The sequence below is a fragment of the Indicator indicator genome, chromosome 4 (genome assembly GCF_027791375.1).
Source record: "Indicator indicator isolate 239-I01 chromosome 4, UM_Iind_1.1, whole genome shotgun sequence".
Lineage (NCBI taxonomy): Eukaryota > Metazoa > Chordata > Aves > Piciformes > Indicatoridae > Indicator > Indicator indicator.
The window spans coordinates 22,406,483-22,433,006 of NC_072013.1; the positions used below are offsets into that span (position 1 = coordinate 22,406,483).

General features: G+C 40.8%; 1 protein-coding gene across 2 annotated transcripts in view; it reads left to right on the top strand.

Moving 5' to 3' along the window:
- The first annotated feature begins 1,514 nt into the window (after positions 1-1,514).
- EML1 (EMAP like 1) overlaps positions 1,515-26,524 on the top strand; it is a 103,344-nt gene continuing 78,334 nt past the window's right edge. The window contains exon 1 of one of the 2 annotated variants that reach the window (XM_054400558.1): positions 1,515-1,641. In XM_054400558.1, coding sequence (XP_054256533.1) covers positions 1,515-1,641 — 127 coding nt within the window. Of the gene's footprint in view, positions 1,642-23,163; positions 23,231-26,524 lie in introns of those variants that run through there. The other variant, XM_054400559.1, reaches the window with a different exon arrangement.

Genomic DNA, 26,524 nt, shown 5'->3' on the forward strand with positions numbered 1-26,524 from the left:
GATACAGAGGCTGTAAATTGAGAGGCTAATGTTCAAATCCAGCAGATCAGCATAAAGCCCTCAAGATATTATTTTTGCTGCAATTATAAATAACAGCTATCAGGAAAGAAAGGGTAGAAGACTGCCATGTAGTGAATAGAAATGTTTCTCTTCAGTTGTTTGTGTGACTACTGAAGAAAAAGATAAATAGTTGTTACTGTAAAGCTCTCAGTGACAAATTGATCCCCATCTGTGTTTCTAGCTGTCTCTAGCTTTTCCTTACTGGAGACAGTGGTGGGTCATCAGTGTGGTCATTTTAAGCTTGGTAAAAAACCAAGCCAAAAAGATGCTGATTTAAGAGTCTCCTTGTGTGACCTTTGGTTATATTCCTAAGTGTTTCTCACACAAATGGCCCCAGTTATCTTGATGCTAATAGGTAGGTAGATGGTAGAGACTGTTTCACTGTGACTGTTAGAGACTGGAGATGAGGAACAAAAGCTCCTTTCTGAGAGCTGCCCATCCATCTCGAATGCTCTGACTCACTTCACCTCATGTGGAACTGACTGCTTAGGAAAAGCAACAGTGCCATCTTTTTACCACGTTTACAGGATCACAGCCTTAGGATACACAAAGCATTACTCACTCCAGCTGATTCCATTAATGCTGAAGACGCAGGCTTGCATTGCTCTGTGTGAGCCGTAGAAAAGGCTTCTGTATGAGAGGGTTATGGCTACAGTTCAGATGCTCAACATTTCCTAGTAGGAACATTTGACAATGAAGCAATAGCATCATTAAGAGCTTCCAATGTATCTGCATCTGCTTTATTTCTTCTGTTAGAGTCTCTCTAGATTTTTTTTTCTTCAAGGCTGTGAAGAAAACTAATTCTTTCTCTTCTTGACTTTTACAAAACTAGTTATTTAGGACATACAGAAAAAAGATCTCAGACTCAGTTATATGACAATTAAACTACCAACATAAAATGGCAATGCACTCCTATGTCAATGTAAGTGGAAAACTGAGTTGCTCAACATGCCTATCTGAGCATACTTATATACAAACACAAGCTCAGTCTGGAATAAATTGTATGATCTATGTTGTCTTGCATAAAAATAATTTCCCAGTTCTGTGTGTTTTCGATTGTGTCTAATTTATGCATTTCTGAGTATGTAATGTGTGTTGCTCGGAGCTGAAGCAGGTATATCACCTCCTCTCCTCTGTAAAACAAAGATGCTGTTGGATATTTCAGTGGATAGAAAAAGTACTTCTTCAGGTGATGCCAGGTTTAAAAAACAAGTGGTTTGACAAGTCCACACAAGGCATCAAACACAACCCCTCCAAATTACAATTTTTTTTTAATTGCAGGATATGTACTCTCCCTTTCCACTGACATTGCCATCCTAAGCGGGTTCTTATGACATCACCTTAATGCTGTGGCTTAAAACCAGCTTAATTAATTCAGTGTCTATGCGTTGCTGTCTGCTGTCATTGTAACCTTCACATAAATAAAAAGAAGATACAGCACCGAGCTACCTCTCATGCAGAGCCCTTTGAGTCCTGGACATAGCCCACCAGCTGCTCCAGGGGCATCACTGAGGAACATGAAGTCCATCCCTGAGGAACCAGCCCAGGCAGACCACAGTGGAGCACCAGAGTTCTGTGCAGGTCACTCATTTCTTCCGTTACTTAATTCCACATTGTCATTAACATGAGGATTACTTTGCATTTTATAACAGCTGGGATTTTAACTCCATCTACAAAGTAATTGATTTTCCTTAAGTGTGAGGGTGGCTCAGTGTTATGTAGCAAGCAGACAAGGTAACTGTAATGATGTTTTCTGTGGTCTGGATATGACATTGCAAGAAAGTGTCTGTTGCTGTGTTGTCTGATTTTAAATACCATACTACATTGAGAAAAATCATCCTGCCTCAGATCTGAATATCTTGTAGACTTGTTTCTTTTTAAGTATTACCTGTTCATGGAGAGTGCTTTATTGTAAATTTAGAAAGAAAATAGTTTTCTTTTTCCCTCAGTACAGTCTGGAAAGAAGACAGATGGCAGTAAAAAAAAAGACTACGAGTCTAAAGCAAGCTATAATGCCATTAGTGGTTTAAGTTACTTTAATAAGAAAGGATTTGTTGCTTACTATCTTGAGATTGTACATAACTGTACTTTCAGTCAGTAATAAAAAAAAACAATTAAAATACCTGATTTTAAATATATTTCATTTTCCTAGGTAGCAGGCTCATAGATTTTTTATATGTTACTCATTATCTAACAAAAGTAATCTCCATCCTGAGATCTAGCCAAGAAAATCTATTATTAAAGTTCATGCAGAGACTAATCTATGTAGATTAAATAGCTGTATTGTCTTTCCTGTTGCATTGTACAGCTTGGCAGCACATCCTAACACCAAAACTAGATTTAAAAGAGAAGAGCGTGTTGCATTTCTGCCCAGCCCCAGAAATACCAGCTCTCCCATACCAGGGTACATGGTCTGCTGTTTGCACATGGCAGTGACTTTATGGTCTGCAGGAATTTCCAGGAGGTTCTGTTGGCAATTGCTGTACACTGCCAATGCCCTCAGCAGTCCTTCTGTTCACAGTGCTCGATCCCACATAGCTGCCCAAGTCCAGCAGTTGGCACCACAGCAGCAAAGGGTGTTGTCTGAATTATGCATGTATCAGACCTGGGCTCTGCACAGTGGGAACAGCTTCAAAACCCCTTCTGACAGGCCCATCAATGTATTATATAGCATGTGACTCATTGTGAACAGCTGAGACAGCTCAGGTAGAAAGGTGCTTTGGGAGCTGGCTGCTTTGTTCAGAGAGAGCTTTACAAAGATGTTAAGCTTGTTCTTGTGGAATAGGCTCATGCACAGTGAAGATGGAGGAGATCCATTATGGATCCAAGGCACTTCATCCCAGCACAAGCTAATTGTAGGACTGTGTCAGGCATCCAGGGGCTATTGGAAGATAGAAGTACAGTTTGATCTCTGTAGCTACCTGAAACTATCCAGCTTGGAGGCTGAATGCCAGGGTTTGTGGAAGAGCAGATATTTTTCCTTTCTAACAAAGACCTTTGAGAAGATCCTGTGTGATGTATGCCAGTAGTCTGTGACTGAATGAGGAATCCATTCTCATGGGTTCTATGTTCAAAATAAAGAGGTAACATAGTTGTGGGTGAATGATACTGCTTTTAATCATACTGCTGGAGTTCATGTTGCCTAGCATGTGCTGGAAGGGAACCCCCAGCATGTTAAGCATGTAGGAGCGGTTTGGGACAGTGGCCTTTAGTGGTTATCATGATGCTGCACAGGGAACAGCCATTCTGGGTCACCTCCTGCATGTGTTCTGTTATTGACATTGAGCCATGCATGCACCTAGGGGGAATTCTCTGGCTTTTACTGCATACCGATCTTCTCCTCCTGGCTGTGTCATCCTCAAGACGTTTTTCCATCTCCTTTAATCAGATTAACCAGCTGCTCATGCTCTCAGGACACTCTGTGGGATGTACTTCAGACCTTGGTCTGTCTCACCTTCATGTTTACCCTTTCAACAGCTGTGTGCTTAAAGCAAGGAAATTGTGTCCATTTTGACTTGCCGGAGCACCTATATTCTCTTCTCTGTGAGAAGGCCCCTTTTAGTCCCCTTGGACATGCTGCACTGCATCAGTGAATGGGGCTTGAGGTAGCACCTTCCATGAAGAGACGACAGGGACAGACCTGTACCATGTGCTTCATATGGTATCATCTTCCGGAACATTTTAAGGGATGCTTGGGCACTGTGGGATCATACCAAATGATTGATTTGGTATTTTTGAAGAGGGCAAGCCTCCACCACAGCTGAAGTTCCTGCATTTTAGCAGAGATATGGTGAGGAGCAAATTTGCTGTTGATTTGCTATAAATTAAAAAAAAAGGGTATGTGAAAATGACCATGAAGATTTCACATACTTACATGGAGTCTGTTCTCTTACTTTGATTTTATGACGACATATGTCCAGTAAGCCAAATTTTTCATTCAATCACAATCCATATATAGCACTAAATGTGTATGCAAACGAGTGAATACATGTTTCCATTACTGTGTTTGTAGTCTGGAAAAAAGGATCCAGTAAACTTCTGAATAGTATTAAATATATCCAGACTAGAACATAAAAGGTCTTTCCATGAATATATGAATTTTGAGATGCCTGTTATTCTGCTGTTAAAGCAGAACTGGATCCAATTGCCAACGAAATCAGCAGTCGCTGTACCAATCAGATGATCAGCAAACAGCTAACAGTGTTTACAGGACAAAGTCTGAGCTTTGTGGTGCTCCACAGCACCTAGAAGCAGCTGCTGTCATTACTTTTCTTACTGTTATTCTCCAATATCTTCCAGTTTTACTGCAACTGGACTTGCAAAGCAGTAATTACTATGAATATGCATGTATCTTCCCTTATAAATGATTTCTGACACGTGTTTTAAACAGGACAACAAAGATATATCAACTAGGCAGGCTGTAATTGTGTGGAGTTATTTTTTATGAAGCAACTTGGATCTGAATGTCAGGTGTTTTTTACTGTGGTATTCACTGCAGCACTACAAAATTGATTTTGTCCCCCTGAAAAATAAGTACCAGTTCTCATATAGGCTTGTTTGCATGAAACTACTATCTGTGACTCTGTGTCGGTTGCTGTATTGTTTCTACAACAAACATAAGCTGCACAAGATGAGGTAAGAAACCTGTGCCAAACTCCTAACCTGGTCATACCAGAGCTGAAAGCATAAGCTGGTTTACAGTTGCTGTGCTTGTTTTGCATAGGTTTGGCACAGTTTTATAATTGCCTTCTGATTTCTTTGCACATGCAGCACTGTGCTGTAGGCATATTTGTACTTTAGAAAAGCTGGATATACGGTGACATGGTCCCTACCCATTTGCCCTCATCACTTAAGATGAAGATGGTCTATTGTTTACAAGGAAAACTAGTATTAAGCTAATTGTCCATATTTAGACTTTTCTTTTTGCCTAGAAATTACAATGTTCAATAGCTACTTATGAAAAAAAAGGGTGTATTTTTATCCTCTAATAATTATAAAATATGGTTGTTGGAAACAAAGTGAGACAAAAACATCATTTTACAGTCTGAAAGGCCTTTTGGAAACATAGGCTTGTGTGGGAGCATTTCTCAGAGTATGTCTTTAGATCCAGTTGCCAAAGGAAAATAATAAAATGGATGTTCTTCCATTCTTTCATATATTATGAGTTTCTTTTGACAGCTTTTTCTTAAGTGCATTTCCTGTTATTTTCCTTGCACTTCTAAAACATAGATGATACCATATGGGAACAGTCTTGGTACATTTATTTACTACTTTTGGCTGATAAATTTTTCACTGACTCAGAGATATTTCCACTCCACTCAGCCTTCTATATTCAAGACACCTTGCAAAAATGCAAGTTTCTTTCATATTCTGCTGAGGTTCTTATTCTATGTCTTTTTTTAGCATCCTCACTCCATAGATGCATGTGGTAATGTGTCATTACATTCCTAAAAAGTGCTCAGTGAACTGGGGTGGGAAGGACGCTGCAAAGCCCTGCCCCACAAATCCCTGCTTCTCTGCTTCAGTACAAGGGAGCATCATGACGTTCTTCCTCCTGACTGGAGCCATACCATCAGCCTGAGCATGTCACCTCATTTGAACTCCTCCATTATATAAAACGAGGAAAGAGGTTTTAATTTATCCAAGAGGATCCCTATGAAAGAAGTTTTATGTCATTTCACTGATTATGAAATCTCAGCCATGAAACTCTTATTCAGGCAGAGCTATTGATGGGACGATCCCTATTACAAACAGAATATTTTATTTCTCCTAATAACAATGAAAAGCCTGCTACATATCATTACTGAGGGCATCTATGCAGTAGGGTTTTAATGATCTCACTGTTGCCAAGTTTTGCTTTCAAAATGCCAGTGGAACATTTTTACCAGGCCTATTAGGTAATGCACACAACTTCTGGGCAAAAATTCATTACCTCCTATTCAGTGTCCTCCCGCTAGACCTTGCCAATGACACAGATGTTCTCTTTCCATAAATTCCATTAACTATGGTCTGGAAGTGATAGTTTTCCTTGTTCTGTTCATCTCTTTGTATGCATTTTTTTATTGCTGGTCATTACCCTTTAACAAAAAGCTTTCTGTCTAATTTAGCTTCTATCTGAAATAAAATTTCAGAGGCAAACAGAAAAAGAACATTCTCTGCTGTGGGCCAGTTTTAACCCTATTGCAAACATCAGGAAGATATTTGGTGTTTAAGATGAAAAATTTTGTATTGTCCCAAATGAAGAATAAGGAAATATTTGTTTCCAAATTTCAGAACATGGTAATTATACAGATTTCGCAATACCTGCTTCTTATAGGCTTATTTCTATCAGGGTAGTTCACATTTTGTCAGACTAGAAGTGGAAATATTAAATTTTTTTTAATCTTCCCAGTGCTACGTTCCCTAGGGCATTAACCACTTTGTATTTCCCAAAGACTTAATAAATACATTTGAGTCCAAATCAGTTTTGTGGAAGTCTTGCCCTAAGAAAAGATTTAAGCGTCATCAGTGACTGAAATCTGAGCCAGCTCTTCATGTCTCACATAAATGATTCCCACAGAGTGTCTCACTTGGGATGGATGCCTGAGAGAACATCAGGGCTGCTGTCACTATTAAAGGTTCCTGTGAATCCTCTGCCAAGGAATGGCAAATTCATCTGTTTTTAGTGGATCCTTTGGTCATTTCTGTTCTATTGCCTGTCTTTCAGTATTACTTAAGAAACCATCCTGTAATAACCATCAGGTAATTGACATCACCTAATTGGTTTTGCTGTCCTTAGAGATGATGGGCCAAATTAATCCCTGTTAGAGTTCCATTAATCTTTAGGGATCTACACCCAAGATTAATTTGTCCCCAGGATACTAATCGCTTGCTGTGTGGTCTATGGAAAATCACTTTGCATGTGAGTTTTCCATCCCAGCTGGAAAATGGGGGCAATAACACTGAGTTCAGTGAAGACAAAGGATTCAAGCACTCCTAGAACTGGTTAAAATGGAAGATGCTTTTTAATACAATGCACATTTTGTTTCTGAATGTTAGTTTCAGTTTGCATTAGTTTTCTCACTTCTTAGTGAAACTTGGATAGAAACATTGCTCTGTGGGGGCATGAAGACTCCTGATATTCATACAGAATAAAGCCTTGGTACTGTAGAGCTTGGTGGGAATTTATGTGCTGATTATCCTGGGCTTGGGCGTCACAGGTTTTACAGAAATCACACATGCACACCCAGAGGCGGAATTTGGCCTTTCTTATTTCTGCTTCATTTAGGCCAATTTCTACAGCTGTTCCCCAGTGACAATCTCACTGAAGATAGCAGGAATTTTGCTTAAGTAAGGATTACAGGACTAATCCCTCTATCTCTGCTCATGTTTATTTTGGCAGTCATTTAGATTGGAGATCTCCAGAGCTCCCTAGCTCAGGTTCTCTCTATTCTGCTCACAAGATATGCATCTAAATGCACCTCTCATAGATTAAAATAGCAATTGCATTTACCAAGAGGCTTCTGTATTTTCAGAAAAATGTCCTGGTAATGCCACCAATTAGTTAAAACTGGGACTTCATGCAGATAATAGAAAAGAATCTGTTGATAAGGATTGCAGCAATTTATTTTAGCTGGCACCCATGCCAGAGGTGAATAACAAGCAATCCATCAGTTAGATGATGGAAAGTATGCTTGAGTCTTACAACTTATTCCCTTTTCATAACCCCAGGCACTGTTACTCAACCAGAAAATGTATATGTTGAAATCTATTCTTCTCTATTTATGCATATTTGATGTGTGCAATTGCCTATATTAGCAAACATATATATAACAAAGAACTTAAAGATATCAGTTGTTGTAGGCTTTTCTAGTAGGAAACTATACAGTCAGATTTAGCAAAAAAAAAAAAAAAAGGTGCAGTGTGTTCAGTAAAGAAATAATTATAGGGGTTTGTTCTTTATTTGATACAGCACCTTTGAGCAATTTACAAATTACTATGTAAGTGCAAGTATTTTTCAGCTATCCATTTTATTTTACAGCCAGTGTTAGTTATTTCTTCTTCATTCCAGATATATAAAATGACAATTATAGACTTACTTACTGGAATTCCAACAGACATGCTTAATACATACTGAAATCTGTGTCAATTATTTATTTGGATAGGCAAGGAAAATATTTTTAAAGTTTAATGAAGCCAGCAGTGATACACAGTTTCATGTTGCTGAGCAACAATACTGGTGGCCAGCATTTTTAAGGTAAAAGAATACAGTATAATCATGTTGATGCCTCAGGGCTCCGTTGTACCTCCTACAGTAAAACTCAGGGGAGCAGGATCAAAGGGTGCAGTGGACTGCTTCAGCTCACTGAATTTCTCATGAAGAAGCATCTGTTTGCAGGTCAGAAGGAGAAGCTTGAGGACAGCCCCAAAACTCCACTGTTCCCAGAAGCTCGCAATGAAGGAAGCTCTCCCCTTCTTCAGGGCAGAAACAATTGAAGTATTTGAGTAAATTGAAGGGGAAGCTTGAGAGGTGTGTAGGAAAAAGCTGAACTCTGTAGAGAGAGTAGTTAATCTACTGTTTCTCAGAGTTCAAGGATAAAGAAACATTAAATTAAGTAAAAGGCAGAACATGAATTTGATTGAAAGAAAGGCATTTGCACAATGCATAATTGAAAGAAAGGCATTTGCACAATGCATAATTGATCCATGGGACTAACTATGTCCGAGTGCTACTGAGGCCGAAAGCATAAAGGATTCAGCAAATGACTAGCACTAATGCAGGCCATGCAATCATCATCAGCTGCATGAGGCAGCTTTTTTATTTTAATAGGGAAAACATGTTTATATGTGTGTGTGTGTGTGTGTGTATATATATATATATTCATTCTTTCTGAGACTAAATAACTAAATAGCAAAACTGGGGAGAAGATTCTCCTGAGGACAAGCTATTTTTTAAATACTAGTTGAGTGGCGAGCTGAAGACCACATGGTACTGGGTCAGCCAGAGCACAGGTCTGGGTTATGCTGGTAGTTATTGTACACATGATGTTCTGTAGGGATGTCTTCCCATGGGGTGGCTCTAACCTTGGGCTGCTTCCTTTGTATTTTATCCAAATCTAAATTGGCTGGAACTAGTGTCCATGAGATGGGAGCCTTCATGCAGGGGCTCCCACAAGCCTATGTGGCTTCACAAGTGAAAGGCAAAGCCTTCACACTTGGAAAGGCCATGGAAGTTGCATACTGACTTGACCGAGTCTGTCCAAACATGTCCGTTACTGATAAATGCAGTTCCAGCTGCAGGGCGGTCCCACAGGGAAAGGTGAAGGGCTGGAAGGAGCAGAGCAGAGTGCTGCTGTTTCCTTCAACACCAGCTTCTGTTTCCCGCTGATAACAGAGGGGCTGAAAGCGTGCAGCTCCTTATTTATTAACCACAGTCCCCAGTAAACACATGGGTGCAAAGCAATATCAGATTATCATCCCCAATTTGTGTGTATTTCTGAAGTGTACTCTGTGCCTACTGGGAATTGTGTTTTTGAGTCTTCCTTTTTCTGTACTGTCTTAGTCATGTTCCCACCATTCCTATACCCCACAATATTTTCCCATTGCCATAGTAACAGCCTATGAAGAAGGCACAGATGAGCAACTTCAGGTTTTTACTGAACCCAAATTGCCTACCAGACTGGACCTGTGCTAGAGTTTGTCTTACATCAGTCAGGTGGTATGAATTAAATCGTGTTTTTTATTTTGAAGAGAATCACAGCTCTTTTCCAACACAAAGGTGATGTTGTCACCTGTCTGATTTAAAAGTCCTCCCACCAAATCATTCCAGTTGACCTGATTCTAAATCTGAATCTGTATGTAGGCAGTGATTGCATGTCTGATTTCTCAGAGCAGTTAAATGACTTTGACTTGGGATAGTAAAATATGTGTTGCTCACTTGCATTTGTGTGAGCACCTTCCTCTTTCCCCTTCCCCTCTCCCCCCCACCCCTTTGTCTTCTGCTGAATTCCTTAGAGACCAAATCCACGTTTCTGAACACCTTCCTCTGTTGGACACAGATTCAAATGTTGCATTTTGCTCAAATGTCACACTGCTAGATTTAAGCAGAAGAGCAAATCTAAGTTTCACAAGTGTGAAGATACCATTTGAAACTTTATGGTTTAGTTTCTGGAATCTATTATTAATAGAGTCATGGATTTTATTAATTTAAATGTGTATCTCAGATCATGTGAAAGTCAAATTTCTCTTGTGCAAACTACTTTTGTTAACACTGTGAAGGGCAAGTCTGGAAAACAGATTGCCTAGCCTTCAAGGTTAATGATCATTTTCAATGCCTTTTTAGGAGATTGTGCTCTTAAGAAATATTAGATTATCACTCTTTGTGGGGGAAAGGGAGGAGAGCTTGTCAGAATCCCTTTACATATAGGTGTTTGTGAATGGAAAGAGAGGCATAAATGTCTTTCATCTAATACAAGGGAATAATATAAACATACCCAAAGATTCAGTTCTGTCCATAGCAGAACTTTGTGACATGAAGATTGATACAAGCTAGGCTTGTAAAATATTTTCAGGTGTGCTGATCTGCTCAGGAGCACCATGCTTTCCTTTTTGTACATATTTGCCTGCTAGAGAGCAATTAGACACTTCAACTGAAAGCAAATACTGCAGTCAGTGTGCATAGCCCTTTTGCTTCATCAGTTTGTCCACATTATAGGAGTGGATTCAAAAAAAGGAATGGAGTGAAAAAAATTAAATCCCAGACATCACATATATTGTTTTGGAGGCAGAGAATGAGGACCCCTCAGCATTTCACTATTGCAACTGTGATAGTGGTTTTTTTTCTTCAGGTTTTGACTCTGATTTGTACCTTCTCATAAGAAGGAAAGGGGCATTAGCTCACTATATAATGAGCACTAGCAAACTGTGGTTGCTTCATATTGACATGGCCTGACACACACCCATGTGCGAAGAAAGGCTGATTCTCTGTCACTAGCCCCAGAATAGTAGCACCATATGTGTGACTTGATTTTTTTTGCATATTGACTTTATTTTTTGGTAAAATGTTAACTAAACTGTTTTCTTCATCAGCTGCTCTTGGGAGGATGGTAGGAATATATTGCCAATGACTTAAATGTGGACAAGACTTGATCTCCTCAGAACAGAAAAATAGAGCAGTGTCCTAATTTCTATTACTCCAGATTGATAGTGACTGAAGTAAAGTGGGATTATTTGAAGCACTCCAGCCAATTGTGAGCCTCACGTGAGAGGAACCACACCAAAACGCCCATAGATGTCGATCTGTGGTTACCATTCTCCAGAAATCTTAATGGGCTGGACAATAACTTGGTGACATGGATTACAGAAACCTAGTTTGGAAAAGACCTTCAGAGTTCATTTAGGCAATCTGACTCAAGGCAGGATGAGCTATATCACATCTAAGAGGACATGTATTTGTCTAAGATGATCTTAGAGGTGTTCCATGGATGGTCTGTAACTTCCTCATGCACTGATCCCAGTGCATTACTGCCCTTATAGCTGGAAAGATTTTTTTATTCTAATGTCTAATTTGAATGAGAAACTTTCCTGATGCAATTTAAACTGGATTCACTGCTCCAATTCAGGTGTTACTAATGCTGAAAAGGGCAGAAGGATTTCTTCATCCATTTTGCAGGATTATTTATCCACAACAGTATGATATTTGTCTTTTTCAGTCTGCATAACATAGATGACTCAATGTTTGGTTTGTGGTCTATCCTTGGTCAAGCTATTTGCTGGCCAGTTATTATCTACCTTCCAGCAGATAATTCCTGTCCAAGTGTAGTTCCTTGCACTGGTCCTTAGTACATTTTATCTTGCTTTTGCAATAGTTCCTTCAAGCTGCCAAGATATTTCTAAATTTAAATCTGCCTGTTGACTGGCATACTTGCTGTCCTTTACTCCTTTATTATGAATGCCTTCTGCTGCCTTTTTCAGTCACTAATGAGAATGTGGACTATATGTGGACCCTAAGGACGAAACCATGCAGAATCGTATTTCATATATCCTTCTATTTTTCATATATCCTTCTGTGATTCTGTGATTCTATTTTGTGTCATTGTTAAGGTAGAACTACCTGCACAGTCTTAAATACTTTAGAACAGGTGTTGCAGAGTTCAGGAAGGCTTCACTTCCTTGTTTTCTTATGAGAGTATCATGAGTATATAAAAAAGCCTTACTGCAGTTGAGTTTTATGACACCAACTGCCTTTCCCCACTCCACAGCACAATACAGTCATAGAAAGAACTAGACTGGTTTAACAGACTGTTCTTACAACTAAAGCTGAATGCTACCCACTTTTCCTTCATTTTCTAAGCACATATAAATATTTTTTTAAACAGCCCCAGATATTGGGCCAGGAATTGAGTCTAACCAGACTGATTAATGACCTCCTAGTTCTTGCCCCATTCCCCCCTCCCCTCCCCCTATTTTAAAGACAAGTTCAAGTTTTCATATTTCTGATTCTCTGACATCATACAAATCTAGTCACTCAGAGACAGTAACTAGCCATCCTGGGATCAGTCTATCCTTTGAATATCCTAGGATGAAGTAAACATGCCTAGCTAATTTGAAAAAAAGACAAATAAATCTCAGTACAGTGCAGCCATAAGATTAATCAAACTGCAGACCTAATTAATCCAAGTAACAACCATCTATCTGCTAGGTTAATTTTCAGCTGCACCATTTCCCCATGCAGATCTCTGTACACCCTTACAAGTTCTTGTGGCAGCTAGATGAAGGAGAGCATCAAGAAGGTGGGAACAGAGTGGAGCAGGAGTGATATAAATAGGTTTTCCAGCAACGGTACTGGCTTACGACATTTGTTGAAGTACAGATTCAGTAAAGACAGATACAAAAAAGGCATTAATCACTTGCACCTTCCCTGCATCATCTGTTAATAGCTGTCTAGCAACCCTGAGTGACCAGCACACTTATGGCTTTCTTCATATACATTTGTAGAATGGTATCTTGTTACTTCACTGATCCTGCTTATATTTTACTTTGAGCTTTTGTCTTTTTGATTTTACCTCAACATACTTCTGTCATTAATCTATACTTATCCTGAAGTATTCAGTCTGTTTTCATATACTTTCTTCTGGTCAGGTCAGAAAGGAGCTTATGATGAAGCCAGGGACTTCATTACTACATTTCCTCTCCTTTGACTACACTGGGATAACTTGTGTTTCTGAGCTCCAAGGAAAAGCACACAGGAATGGGGGAAAAATGAGTTTCAATCCTTATATGACATATTTCCTAATTTCACATGGAAGGAAATGGTGATTGAATGGCAGAGCAAACACTCTTCATCAGATGAATGGAAAAAGTACAAAATGCTAAATTATGTCAAGACTCTCCCCTATAAAAGCAATAGCTTTTATACAGTAGAACTCCAAGCGGGGGACAGTCCATGGAGCACATGAGCAAGAGAGAAAAGGACTTTTTTTTCCCTGCAGATCTCCAGCAGTTCTAATCTGCTGGGCAGAGCTGAATGTAAACAGAAATTTGCTCTGCCTCCAGTCTCTAACTGCATGATTTTCCACAAGTTCAGATGTATTACAGCTGAAAATCATAAGTCGCATGTATTCTTTTCCAGCATAAAGTATTATTTACTCCTTATTCTTGGATGATCACCAAATGACGTTTGAAAGAGAGAGGTAGCAAAATGTCTTTTTACACTGTCTTATACAGATTTTTCTTTAAAACTTCTTACTGGTACAAAATGAATGCCATCGACTTCTTGGAAATGCATAATGCATTTTTTTTCCTGATTGGTCATATGACACTAAATTGAATCTATATTGCTAAACATTTTTCCCCTGCTGAAATTATTGCTGAGTAAAAAAATAGCTGCTGATATTTTGAAATAAAAGATGTCATGAAGGAGTGGGGAGAGTTGTGTAAATCTGAAAAATCTGAATCCAGAGTTTTGACTTTGCCAAAAAACTGTGTAGCTGAATGAAGTCTCTGATGAAATTAAGCAGCTAGCTGAGTTATTTGTAGTGATTTTGGTATGTAGTACCATAAGCTATAAAATGGTTTTTCTAACAAATAAAAAAGAATAAAATCAAGACTTCAGCTGAAGCTAATAGTCATCTGCAAGGTCAGAGCAAATAAGATTTGGTCCTTGGACTGTTCTACCCATCTCTTAGTCTAGGGGGACTCATTCATCTTCATATGGCAATATTTAACTGATGACATGATTTGGGGAAAGGATTCAAAGTTCTTCTGTGCAAGATTTCTCAAACATCTGTAAAACATACCATGAGGTGGTTATGACCAAAACACTCATTAAACAGCTACTGATATGTAAAAGAGCTGTTTAAGAAGAAGAATGTGAAGAAAAATGCAGTAAGCCCCTGCATAACAGGGCTGTAGGATGTTGCTTAGAGCAAGATCCTAGCTTGGGCTGCACAGTGGTCGTGAGTGTCCCTTGGCAACCTCTAGCCCTTCATCAGCCAGTGCACGCCGCAGGGGTTTTATGTTCTTAATTCTTCTGTTCATGGCTGCATCTGCTTGTATAATTCATGGCACATAATACATATTTTTCTTTTGAGATACATTCTATTCTTTATTCCAGAATTTATTCCAGAAAGCGGTGGGACAAGGAGGGGTTGAGCAAATGTTGAAAAGACCTTGTATTCTTACCTTCTTTTTCCTTGAATTATGACTGCACTAATGACAAAATCCTTTTAGTTTCCCTCCTTTCCTTTATCCATAGCTCTGGTTTTCTCTTGCTTCTTTGAAAGCTTGAGAGAGAAATGTCAGGTGGTGAAATACTTAGGAACTAAAGGGCTGTGTCAGGAAGTGTTTTTAAAATTAGGTGACTTAGTATTTGAAACAAATGCACGATTGTTCTTCATGCTTGGATGGCTAGCTGCCAGGCAGCAGGGCCTGGGCTATTTCTCAGGGCTTCATTCAGAGACTGTCATTATTGCCCCTATTACTTTTTTCCTCTGTCCAGGACTCCCTTGAATGCTACCACTGAAGTGAAGAATGCCATGCATGGCTTCCCCTGAGGAGGATTAGTAATCCTACACCTTGCAATGGCTGGCAGAGGTGTTTTAAGAACAACCAGCATTCTTTCCTCAAAAGTCAATTTTATTACTGTATGGACCTGATTCTACATTTTAAAGCCCAATGCCTATTCATGTTCCTGGAAAAGTCGGTGAAAGCTTCTTTGGTTCAACCATTTGCTTCATTGCATTTTATTTCTCAAGTTTTACATGTCAAAAGGAGATGAAATGTGGAATTTATCTAATTTTCTGGATATACTTGCTAAGAATAGTTAGAAAGACACTACTCTGAAAAACACATGTAATACAAAATTGCTTTGATCACAGTATGGGCCTTGGGGATTGCACAGACTTGAACAAAAATTTTCTCTTCCAAGCCAAATTCTGTTCCAAAGTAAACAAAAGAGTTTAATTCAAAACAAACCTACAGTTACCCACAAAAACAAAAGCTATGACCTGTGTTGGAAATCAGGGTAAAGAAATGTTGAAAGCTGTAGGAAAGTATTATTCCCTATGACTTTTCTCTTGAGCCAGAGAAATTCAGATTAGCTGATGTTTAACTGTTTTCTTACATCTCCAGGCTGTGTCTGGCATATCGTACTAGGAAAGCAGAAATGGGCTGAGGCAGCAAAAGCAGTGGAGAGATGAAGGTCTCAGTGTAGGTGGTCTTGGGTTCTGGCAGGTATCAGAGGAATCTGTGAGTGGAGTGGGCTGAATTTTCTGCATATCCCTTGTAGGTCATCCTTCCTTCCACCCTCTTGCTCCTCCACCCACTCGGGAAAAGGTCATAGAAATTCAGTGAGTTTGAAGCAGTGGACTTCCTATTGTCCCCTGCAGAAATAACCCACACTCTAAAAATGGAATATTGTCATCTTTCTCCTGCTACCTCTTTGATAGGAGATAGATGAGTAAAATATTAAGATAGGTTAGTCGAGGTGGTAAATAGGCATATGTGATGTCAGGAGTTAAGATTACAGGTTAACACTGCAACAATTTTCTATATTTTGTTTAGTCACACAGATTAGCTTTTCTAATAAATCCCTAACTAAAAGCAAATATAACACAAAATTATTAACAAAAGTGCAGTATTTTCCCAATTATCTCTCAAGACACTTGCTATAGTTTAGTTATATCTGGACATGTTTTTAGTAATATAAATTACCAATTTCAGTTTGTGTTGCAAATGGAAAAAGTTATATAAATGAGATTGGTTTCATCTTACACATATATTTTGATGTGTTCTTTATTATTTACATGGCTGACAGTAAATTTTCCTAGTACACATTTGTTCCCAAGAGATGTCCTTAATGGTACTGGATCCTGAAAACAGTGAAACAGTGACATAAGAAAGTGGGAAATCATGAACACCAGGTTTAATAAGGTACAAGTTTAAACTGCCTTTCTGCTGACCAAGAAATGTAATTAACAGTGTTGAGATACCTCCTTGTGTTCACAGGTGCAGTATCTGTTTGCAGAGTAGAAAGACTTCTCTCTCACAGTGTAGCTGACATATATTCTTTGGATATATATCCTGTTTTCTGCTTCTGAGTTTTACATATTCTTCTAAATTGCTACAGTCAAATTAAAATTCTTATTCTAAAAGTGGAATTGAATGACTCTCTTAGCAGAATTTTGTTAAAAATACAACATTTTTTGGTGTATACCTTACATGATCAATTTGTTATACTGCTATTTTAGTACCATTTAAAAAAAAAATCTACATTATAGTTTGCTCTAGTCTTTTTCTTCCGTAATACAATTCAGGAGGCATACATTTATATTGCTGTGGCTATGTCTAAACTAGATATTAAATTCCAACAAGATATGACATAAATGTATGCATAAAATAATATTTATTCTGATTATTCAATTCCATTTACTTCCATCTCCGAAATATTCATTATAGTAGTAACGTCTTTACAATCATAACAGAAAAACTAAAATAAATTTGCAGTGCCAGCCATATGCAGGAGGAGGGTCTATGTGCTCCTAGCAACAAAAAAGCACCCCTTTTCCATTCTCACCTGAAAGCATTTCTCAATGCCTACATGCCTGAGGCTTCCTGATGTTTCGGTTAGTGCAGGAAAGATCCTTCTGCTGGGAGGGAATTTTCTATGGGGAGTGACACAGACCTGTAGGGATGACCCTCTGGTGCCCTGGCAGATGAGCTGGTGAACCTGTGCCAAAACTATTGTACATGAAACCAGAGAAGCAACTCTAACAGGATATAGGATTCTTCCCCCTGAAAACATCTTAAAGAGCTCTGCTACTGGAAGCTTTCAGCCTCCATCTAGGATTAAAACCACTAAAAAACAGTACTGTAGAGCTGAGATAGAACTGAAAACTTCATAGGAGTAATTTTCAAGAGTGCACGGATCACTTCCTTGTGGTGATATCCATTACTGCACTTCTTCACATCGTTCTCTGAGAGTACCAATATCTCAGAAATGCTGTTTCCATCAGCACAGATTGTGCAGAAGGAGTTTGGAAAGGAGTTTGCATTCCTGTGTATCTGTAGTACATTTTGGTTCTCATCAGTTTAGTTGCACTTGTGAATGTAACAAGTCTGCAGCTGGTCATTGCATACACTGAAGTGCATTGAACCCAACTTGCCACAGGACCTTACAAAAACAAGGGTATTTCTACTGCAGGCACTATGCTTGAAAGCATTTAATAATAAACTGTACAAGTAATACCTTCAGTTTTTGCAGACAGGGTAGTCTAATGGCTAGTGTACTCCACTAGTGGTTATTCTTGTTTGATTCTGTCCTTGGCTTCCTGGCATGACTTTAGCTGTGTCATATTTTCCCTCTCATTTTTCAAATAAGTAAAATAAAGACAACATTTAGTTCAAAAAGGTGGTGTAAGTCTGAAAGCACCACTGTTTGCTGAGCAGCCTCTCCTCTTTGTATGAGGAGAGTCACAGATGTGCAAAGCATTATTCATCTTCAAAGCTTTCTCTTTATATTTACAAATTAATCAATCTGTAAAGCAATTTTTCTTTTTTTCTGGGCAGTATGATTAAGAATATTCTAATTATAGGGGAAAATGCATAATTCCAATATATGTAATTCAAAACAACGTGATGTATACAGGCATATTGCAACATATTTCCATTTGGATTGTAAAACATGCATACCTTTGATGGTTTCATCCTGCATTTGTTATATTGTATTTTTAATGTGCTCAGACTGTGCTGGCATAATGGTGATCCTCCCCTTATGCCCCATCTTTCCCACATGCATGAAGCATGCTTTGTAGTGACATTCATGAAGGCCCCTGCTGTGGCTGAAACGCTGGAGTCCTGCTATTTAGAATGAACAATTATTCCAGCGGTTGAAGTGTTTTCACAAAGGAGATTGGGCGGCAAGGCACTTCTTCCTTTCCTACCCCACAGTAGGAAAGAAAATCCTTATGCGAGCTTGTGTTAGGGCCCTGACAGAGAACTCCACTCTAAATCCTGGAGATAGTCTAGTGGTGAGGAAAAGCCACTCTGAAGAATGGAGACAATTATTCACCACATGAAATTCTCTTAAAAAAAAACCCCAACCAAACAACAAAATGTCTTTGCTGCTGCTTGCTGAAGTGAAAGGGCAAATAACAACTAAATCTAAATCAGGATTTCATCAGACTTTAGGCAGCTATATCAAAAACTTAGCCCCAGAGCCCCTCTCTGTTAAATGTTGATCTCATCCTGCAAGTGCCTAAATGCAAGGTACTGGCTCTTCCTTCCCTAGGGCTACCACAGTGCATAGCCTGCTTCTGCCAGGCATCACCACTGCCCAATGCTGGCCCCTGCTCTGCTGAAGCACCAAGTCCACCAGCACTGAGGCAGAGAACAGTGCCGTGAAACATGTCTGTGCTCTGATGCCAGCTTCCTCCCAAAGCTAGTGATGAATGGTCTGGAAGAGACGCCCATTTCTTCTGCTTTGCATCACTGATAGATATTGCAGAAAAAATCACACGCATGGTACTTTGTGCTGTGGATTGTAGTTCGTGGCCAGGCACCAACTGTTGCAGTGCTTCAGCTTTTTAATGGGCACAACCTCTACCAACAGTGGAAAGACAGAACTTGATCAAACATGCAACTTAAAACCTTCCAGGCTCAAGCAGAGACTGACCACAGCACTAAGACTGTAAATGGTGACATGAACTCTTAGGTCTTAAGTGGAAATACAGTGAACTACAGAACTGGGCTCAGCTCCCTTTGATCATGCTGCAGAAAATGTGACCTATCAAATGACTGCTAAAGAGCTTGAGGGGCTTTTCAGAAGTTAGTCATCATAAAATAGATGCTATATCTACAGATAAATTTTAGCAAAACCAACACATTTGCTGATGGTAGTAGATGCTTTGCCCGTTGAAGATGTCTCTAGTTACAAAATATGTTCAGCGTGCGTAGCAGCCATCCAAGATTTCCTGATTTAGTCAGCAGACATGTTGCACTGAAGGAAGAACCTTCCAGATTCTGTAGTGAACTGAGCCTTCACCTCCTGGAAACTGCAAAGGCAGCCCCACTACACCTGATGCTATTAGCAGCTCTCCACAGTAGGCTTTGCCACTGACATCCCCATACCTATGTCATAGCTTCCCTTACCAACTGGCATTATCTCATTCACCTGCTGAAGGCGATGACATTTATCACAGTCCCAGGTGTCAGGTGTGAGGAGCAGACGGTACAAGCCATCACCAAATACTGGGAACAACTTGATGATGTCAAAACAGCAGCCACAGAAAATAACCCAGATGGGAAAGTTCTTATTCCAAAGCCCTTCTCTACCAGCCAGGCTACCAGGTTAGCTACAATGTCATATTATAATACTACAGAATTCTGTGCTGTTGAGAGTTACGAACTGCATTACTTCTGATATGAACCTGCTCCAGGGTGGTTTATTTATTAGTAATGGAAAAGAAATAGAAGTTAAAATGCAACAGAAATGCACAAAAATTATTTTACTATAGCCTTTTAACTATAGAGTGAAAATAAGGTTTCTTTGTTCTAAAGTTGAAATATGAACTCCTGAAAATTCAGCTATGGAGAGGTAAAAGCTGTTTAGTTCTCAGTTAGCAAACAGTCATTTGTATCACATTACTCAATACAAATGAAACTCAAATCATTAGTTACAAAATACAGATTTCAAAAATGTAAGACCATACAGAATTTCAACATGGCCAACAATAAGCGTGCACAAACATACAGTGGCAACAACCCTCCAGATGCACCAGTCTCACTCACTATATTACTGCTCAGGATACCACATTCCCACCTATATGATTTCCCATTTTCTGATGCAGTGACTTTGATCTGTACAAATGATTAAAGCTACAGTTCACTGGAAAAATGGACAATAAAAAGAAGTGCTTTCATTGTTTTGCTGTAACAGCATAATTTCCAGAGACACATTAGTGCATCCTTCTGATCCATTGTCCCATTGTTCCCACAACCAGACAGAATTTCTTTTTCATTTTGTGTCATGTGGTGCAGTTTAGCATAACAAGATCATAACAGGTCTCAAAATCATTGCAATTGATGATTATGAAACTGTTTTCCTTTTCTAACTCTTACCCTCAGAATATAATGGAATAACAATAGCACCTAGAGACTTGAGATCATTTTCTGTCACATCATTGAACTGATTTGCAGCATAGTGAGCTGATAGGCTTCCCTGACACCCTCACAACTAATTTTGGTGGGTAATCTGTTGTAAAGTTTTAGATGTTGCATCTTCCTTTAACACTGCTACATTCGGATCAGGTTTAGATTTGAGTTTATAAATAACTTCTAATTTCCGCTCTACAAAGTGGAGCTGCATTGCCCCTTTTTGCCCTTTCTTCTGCCTTAGTAGGTGTTGTAAAAATTTGCTGCTCTTATCTTAGTAACACTCTAACAACACATTTTTTTGCTACTGACATAATACTTTTAGTTAGCATAGATTTCAGAGATTTATTCACCAAAACTTGCACACCTGAAGGTAAAGGTTAAGCTAATATTGACATCTTATGGCAAGCACACTACTTGTGCTGAAACTCTAGCTGGTGGAAAATCAACATATTAAAACACTTATCATCTCAGAATAACCTGATCATGGATGGCAATAATGTTTTAAAATGAATGAATATCTGAATTAAAATTTATATTAAAAATGAGCTTAATTTTTCTGTTATTGTTAACAAAAATCTCATGCATATATATGTTTCTGTATATAATTTTTGTAGAACAACATAGCATCTTTGAAAAGTTTGATGGCTTACAAATGAAAAGGCCATGAGAAAACCTAAGGGCTCTGAGTTAATTTTAAAGATGAGAAAGAATCATGGCTCATTTAAAATACTAAGAAATTCTATAGTCTTAAGTAATCTTGAAATAATTTTCTCTTCCTTGTTCACTTACTTTAAAATATATGTAGTTAAGCTACCACAAATTGCTGTTATTTCATAGTCCATAGCTATAAAACGCAGGCTAGGTAAGTACCTGTGCTGCAGATGACTTCATCTCTGATACTGGCACTGGCAATTCAGGAGGGAGCACTTTTCACTCTGCTTTAATATGGAACAGATATCTCTGCCTAATTTTAAAACATATTTTGGTGTTAGCACCACCATGGTTTAGTGGTTAGTGAAAAGACTTATATTGAACCCATGACTGTAAATGGATTCACGTGATGGAACTGCCTCTGAAAGGTCTGAGACCTGAAGATAGGCTTTGTTAAATGTTTTGGCATTTTTTCAAGATGAAAGGTTGCTATAGATATGTAATGCACTATTTTTCTTGTGCCCTTTGAGGAGCTTAAAATAAAATGCCAGTCAGTCACTGAAGACTCCGACATCCCTAGCACTGAAATGGAAGCCCATAAGGTATAAAATAATTTTACATTACTAGCTAGCAGTTTTGTACCACTACCCTCATCTCACCATGAACAGGCACTATAAATGTACCTACACACACACAAACCCTAAATAGTTAAACCTGTATAAAACAGCATAACAAATTAGAATACATAGCTCTTTTTTTGTTATTGTATCAATCACAACACGGACAAGTCTGTCCCGTAGCCAGTCGAATCCCCACTGCAACCAGCGGAGGACGTAAGGTGCGATCACACGCAGTCTGTTGCTTCAGTGGAAGAACCCAGAGCAATGCCAGCCAAGCCAGCAGCGAGCATTGTCATTGCAGCAAGGAGGCATGCTGCTCTGGGCGCTGCGCTCTCCAGCCGACAGCCTGCTTCAGCAGCCACTGCACAACTTCTGCCTCCGATTCAGAGATGCTGCGATCTGCAGCTCTTCGCCCGGCCGTACTGCTGGCTTGCCCCCCGACCCCTTGCCGGGTACTTCCGCACGCAGGCAGCAGAGGTGACTCTGTTCCGCCTCGCCCCGACTAAGACACTCTCACTGGGTCCCACGGTCAAGTGGGAAGCAGGGCACCCCGCCGCGGCACAGGCAACCAGGACTAGCCTCTCTTTCGAACGAGGGCCGGGTTTCAGCGACGCGGGAGCGCGGCTCGTCCACGGAACAGAAATGGCCGCGCCGGCCCAGCGCCTGCCGAAAGACACGGCTCCTGGCTCACCTCGCTGCCCCACGGTCCTCTCCGCCTCTCCCCGCCCGAGAGAGCGGTGCCCTGGTCGTCCCGCCGCCCGCACCCGCCCAGCAGCTCCCTTTCCGAGAGATCCCGTGCTCCGGCAGGGCTGAGCCATCGCCGCGGCGCCGGGATCTCCACTCTGCCTGCAAGTGGCCGGGCGGAGGCTGAGCGGCCCTCCACAGAGCCGCTGGGCGAGCCGCCGGCACCAACCGCGCGGCCGATGAGAGGCACATCCCGCCGACCCCGCTCCGCCGTCGCACAGTGACGGCGCCTCGCTCCGCCCCGCTCCGCCCCGCGGGTCTGCCCCCGTCGCCTCAGCGGCGGAGAGGAGCGGCCGCCGCCCCAGCCGCGGTGGAGTGAATGGGTTGCCATGGCAACTGAGTGAGGCAGGCAGCAGGCCGCCGCGGCCCCAGCCGCCTCCGCTCCTCAGCGTGTGGGCGAGGCGGCAGCGGGCGGCCACCGGGACAGCCGAGGAGAGGCCGGGAGCGCAGCGACAGGATGGAGGACGGCTTCTCCAGCTACAGCAGCCTCTACGACACCTCCTCGCTGCTCCAGTTCTGCAACGGTAAGGGCGGGGGCCGCCTCCCGTGGCCACCCTCGGCGAGCAACGGGGTCTCGGCGCCCCGGCGGGGCGGAGACGGAGGCCGGCGCGGGGAAGGCAGCCGCGGGAGCGGGCCTGCATGAGGCTGCCGGCGGCGTCTCCGCCGGCCGGGGCCGCCTGGCTCTGCAGCGTAACTCGGGAAGAGGAGAAGGAGAAGGGAGGAAACTTCACCTCCCTCAGCCTCCCCCGCTATACACCGGGAAACCTTCCAGCCCTCGGCGCCGGGGTGCCTCTGTGAGGAACTCTTTCACTGGAATATGTATAGATATGTGTGCGTATGTGTATATGTATATGTGATAGATACGTGTATGCGTATCTGCCTCTCGGGCAGATCTGGTAGCCCAGGCGGTCAATCAGCGCTGCCTGTCTTCGCCGCGCGTACGGCCCCGCACACAGATGTGTACGGCCGAGCGGTGGGCGCACGGCTGCGACCCCGAAGCTTGCAGTGGCACGCAGCGGCGGCGGCGGCGGCGAGCGCCCTTCCCGCGGCGCGGTACGGTGCGGAGAAGCAGCTGTCCTTCCGCCCCCTTGCTCTCTCCAGCGGCTCTCCTCACCAGCAAGGGACAGTGCGAAGGTGTTAGATGCCTGTGTGGAGTTGAGGTAGTTGGCTTGCAGTTACTAATTTTTCTTCCTGTTATTTTGTAAGGTAGGGATTACTGGGGTGGTGGCATCACCCGGGTGGCAGTGTGACAGGGGAGCTGCTGGACAAGTAAATAAGGAAGAAGGAGGTGAGGAACTCCCGGTATCCTCAGAGGAGCTATTTGGAGATCGTCCTGCAGGGTATTGGGAAATACTCAGTGAATTGGTGTTTACTGTTATTTAGGGGGAAAGAAATCTGATATCCTAAATGTTATGCAGAGTTCTTCATGGTAGATATTAAGCTCAAAATAACCCTATTTTGATTTTAGTTATAGCTTTCTAGCAGCAAAATTGTGAGCCTTCATAAACTGGATTTCATTGAAAATTGATTTTGTGAATCTTATGTCTCTGGACTTCAGCAGTGGTCTGAACAGCTGGAGTCAGGTTCATATCAAGTTGCTTCATAACAGCAACTGCATCAAACATAGCTGCCTCCTCTTGGAAGCAATGAAGGTAAACACTACATGGTTTTCTTCATGGTGTGATGCAGGAGAGGGACAGGTCAGCAGAGAACTCTAATGCATATGGCCCTTGAGGTTGTGAGAGCAGTTTTTCAGGACATAAGTTGCACGTGCGGGCATTGTGAGATGATGCGGTATTCTCAGAGCTCTTCAGGAGAGAAAACTATGATTGTATACAGAGGTTGTATGCTAATAGCAGATGTCTGCTTTGCCTAAACTTAATAAATATTTCATGGTAAGCAGTTTTAGAAAGCATGCATAGAGCAATGCATTTCAAAGTTTATACTCTAAGCCACTCACAAAATCCCTGGGCTTTGCTCTTTCAATGTCTGTAGCAATAGTATGCATGTGGGGGCAGGAAGAGTAGCAGCACTTTCTGAACAGTTTGAATAGAGTAGCTTGTTTCTGAGAACTGTCACTCATCTGTGAGCACCTCTGGTGGAAATAAGCTGTGTGTATTTATGCTGTACATAGGTTTAAAAATCTTAGTTAATCATTAAGTATTGTATGCTAGAATGTATTAGTGATGGGATTGCTTGCCTAGCTGTCATCTCATTACAGATAGTGAGTTCAAGGGCTGCTGTACACTGCTATTATTTTGTATTTATGAGAGAATGTGGTTGAATTCAGAAGCCTTTTATGAGTTAGCCTTCAGTAAGGCTATGTTAGATGAGATGCGGAAGACAAGAGAATCAGGCCTTTGACTGCTACCTTGAGGTGATCAGATACTTCACACAGACACACATGACCCATAAGGAAAAAAATGCAGCTGGAGGATGCCAGTGTTTGAGGTTGAAAACAGAAAATAATATTACTTCACAGGGAAGTGGAAAGCCCTTGCAAATATAATGGATGGTATGAAAAGTGATGTGAAGTTGAGAGTGGGGCAGGCATAAGGAAGAACCAAACAGATCAAACAAGTGGCAGTGATATGAAGGAAAATGTGATTTTGATGCAGGCTAAAGTAAAATACAGAAATGACTGTTAAGCACTTAAGTGAGCATCGTTATATGCAATGTTTTGTAGTTCTGAACACAGAAGAAAGGATTAATTTTAGTTTTACAAGTAAAGACACAATGGAATTGTTTGATGGTCTCAAACCGAGGAAATTGATAAAAAAGACTGCCTGTACAGATGGGAAGATCAGGATACGAAGCCTGTGCTCCTGTAAAAGTAACCTGTCACCTGTAGGTTAGCAAATGAGCTCCAGCCTGAGGCCAAGGATTGCTGCAGCTTCTTCTCCTTTCCTGTCCCTTCTTCCTCCTCAGAATGGGTGGCAGAGATGGGAAGGAAGGAAGCAGTGGTAGGCAAGAAACTGTGATGGAGATAATGGAATAGCATCTTGGCTGTTGGAGGTCCTGATCAGAGATGAAAGGAGTAGTATGAGGGCAAACATACTCCAAGCCTCCCTTTCTCTCTAGAAAGGGTGCTGGGTTCAGGAGAAGAATTTATCCCCACCCTACTTCTTTACTCACATGCAGATACAGTCTGTGTGATTGTCTAGCAACCTGTTTTTATGGCTTGCAACATGTAAAAAATTCCATAAATGGAGAAGGAAGGGAGAGAAGAAAGAGGTGAGGAAAATGTATTAATTTTGAGCTTCATGTCTAAAATCTAGGGCAAATACTTAGCACATCTAGTTCAAAGACACCTACTTACTTCAACTTTTTACAGAACAGTAAGGGTAAGGTTGGCATTTGAGAAACATTGTGTTAATGAATACAAGTGTTGGTTTGAGATAGCATCAAAGCAAGAAACACAAACTTGCAATCTGATTTTAGGCAAGTTGTTTCATTCTTGTTGACTTAGTTTCCTTAGGTGTAAACTCAGAGCAAAGTACATGTCTACTGTGTAGGAGATTATTACGTTCATTTAAAGTCTCCCTCTTGTTTTTCAGAGGACAGTCTCTTCAGATGCCATGTTCTGCTAGTTGTGCCTATTCTGTTTATTTTTACAAAAGACACAAAGTAACTCCTCTGTCTAAGGACAGTTCTCAGCTTACATCTCACTTTCTAGGTTATAAGGAGCACTGTTTAATTTGCATATTGAAAAGTAAAATTTGGATAATATTAATTGTGTCTGGTTATAGATACCTTCACTGATGTATTGATGTAATTTTTATGTAGTTCTTGGGTAGGAAACCATTATTTTTATGTAC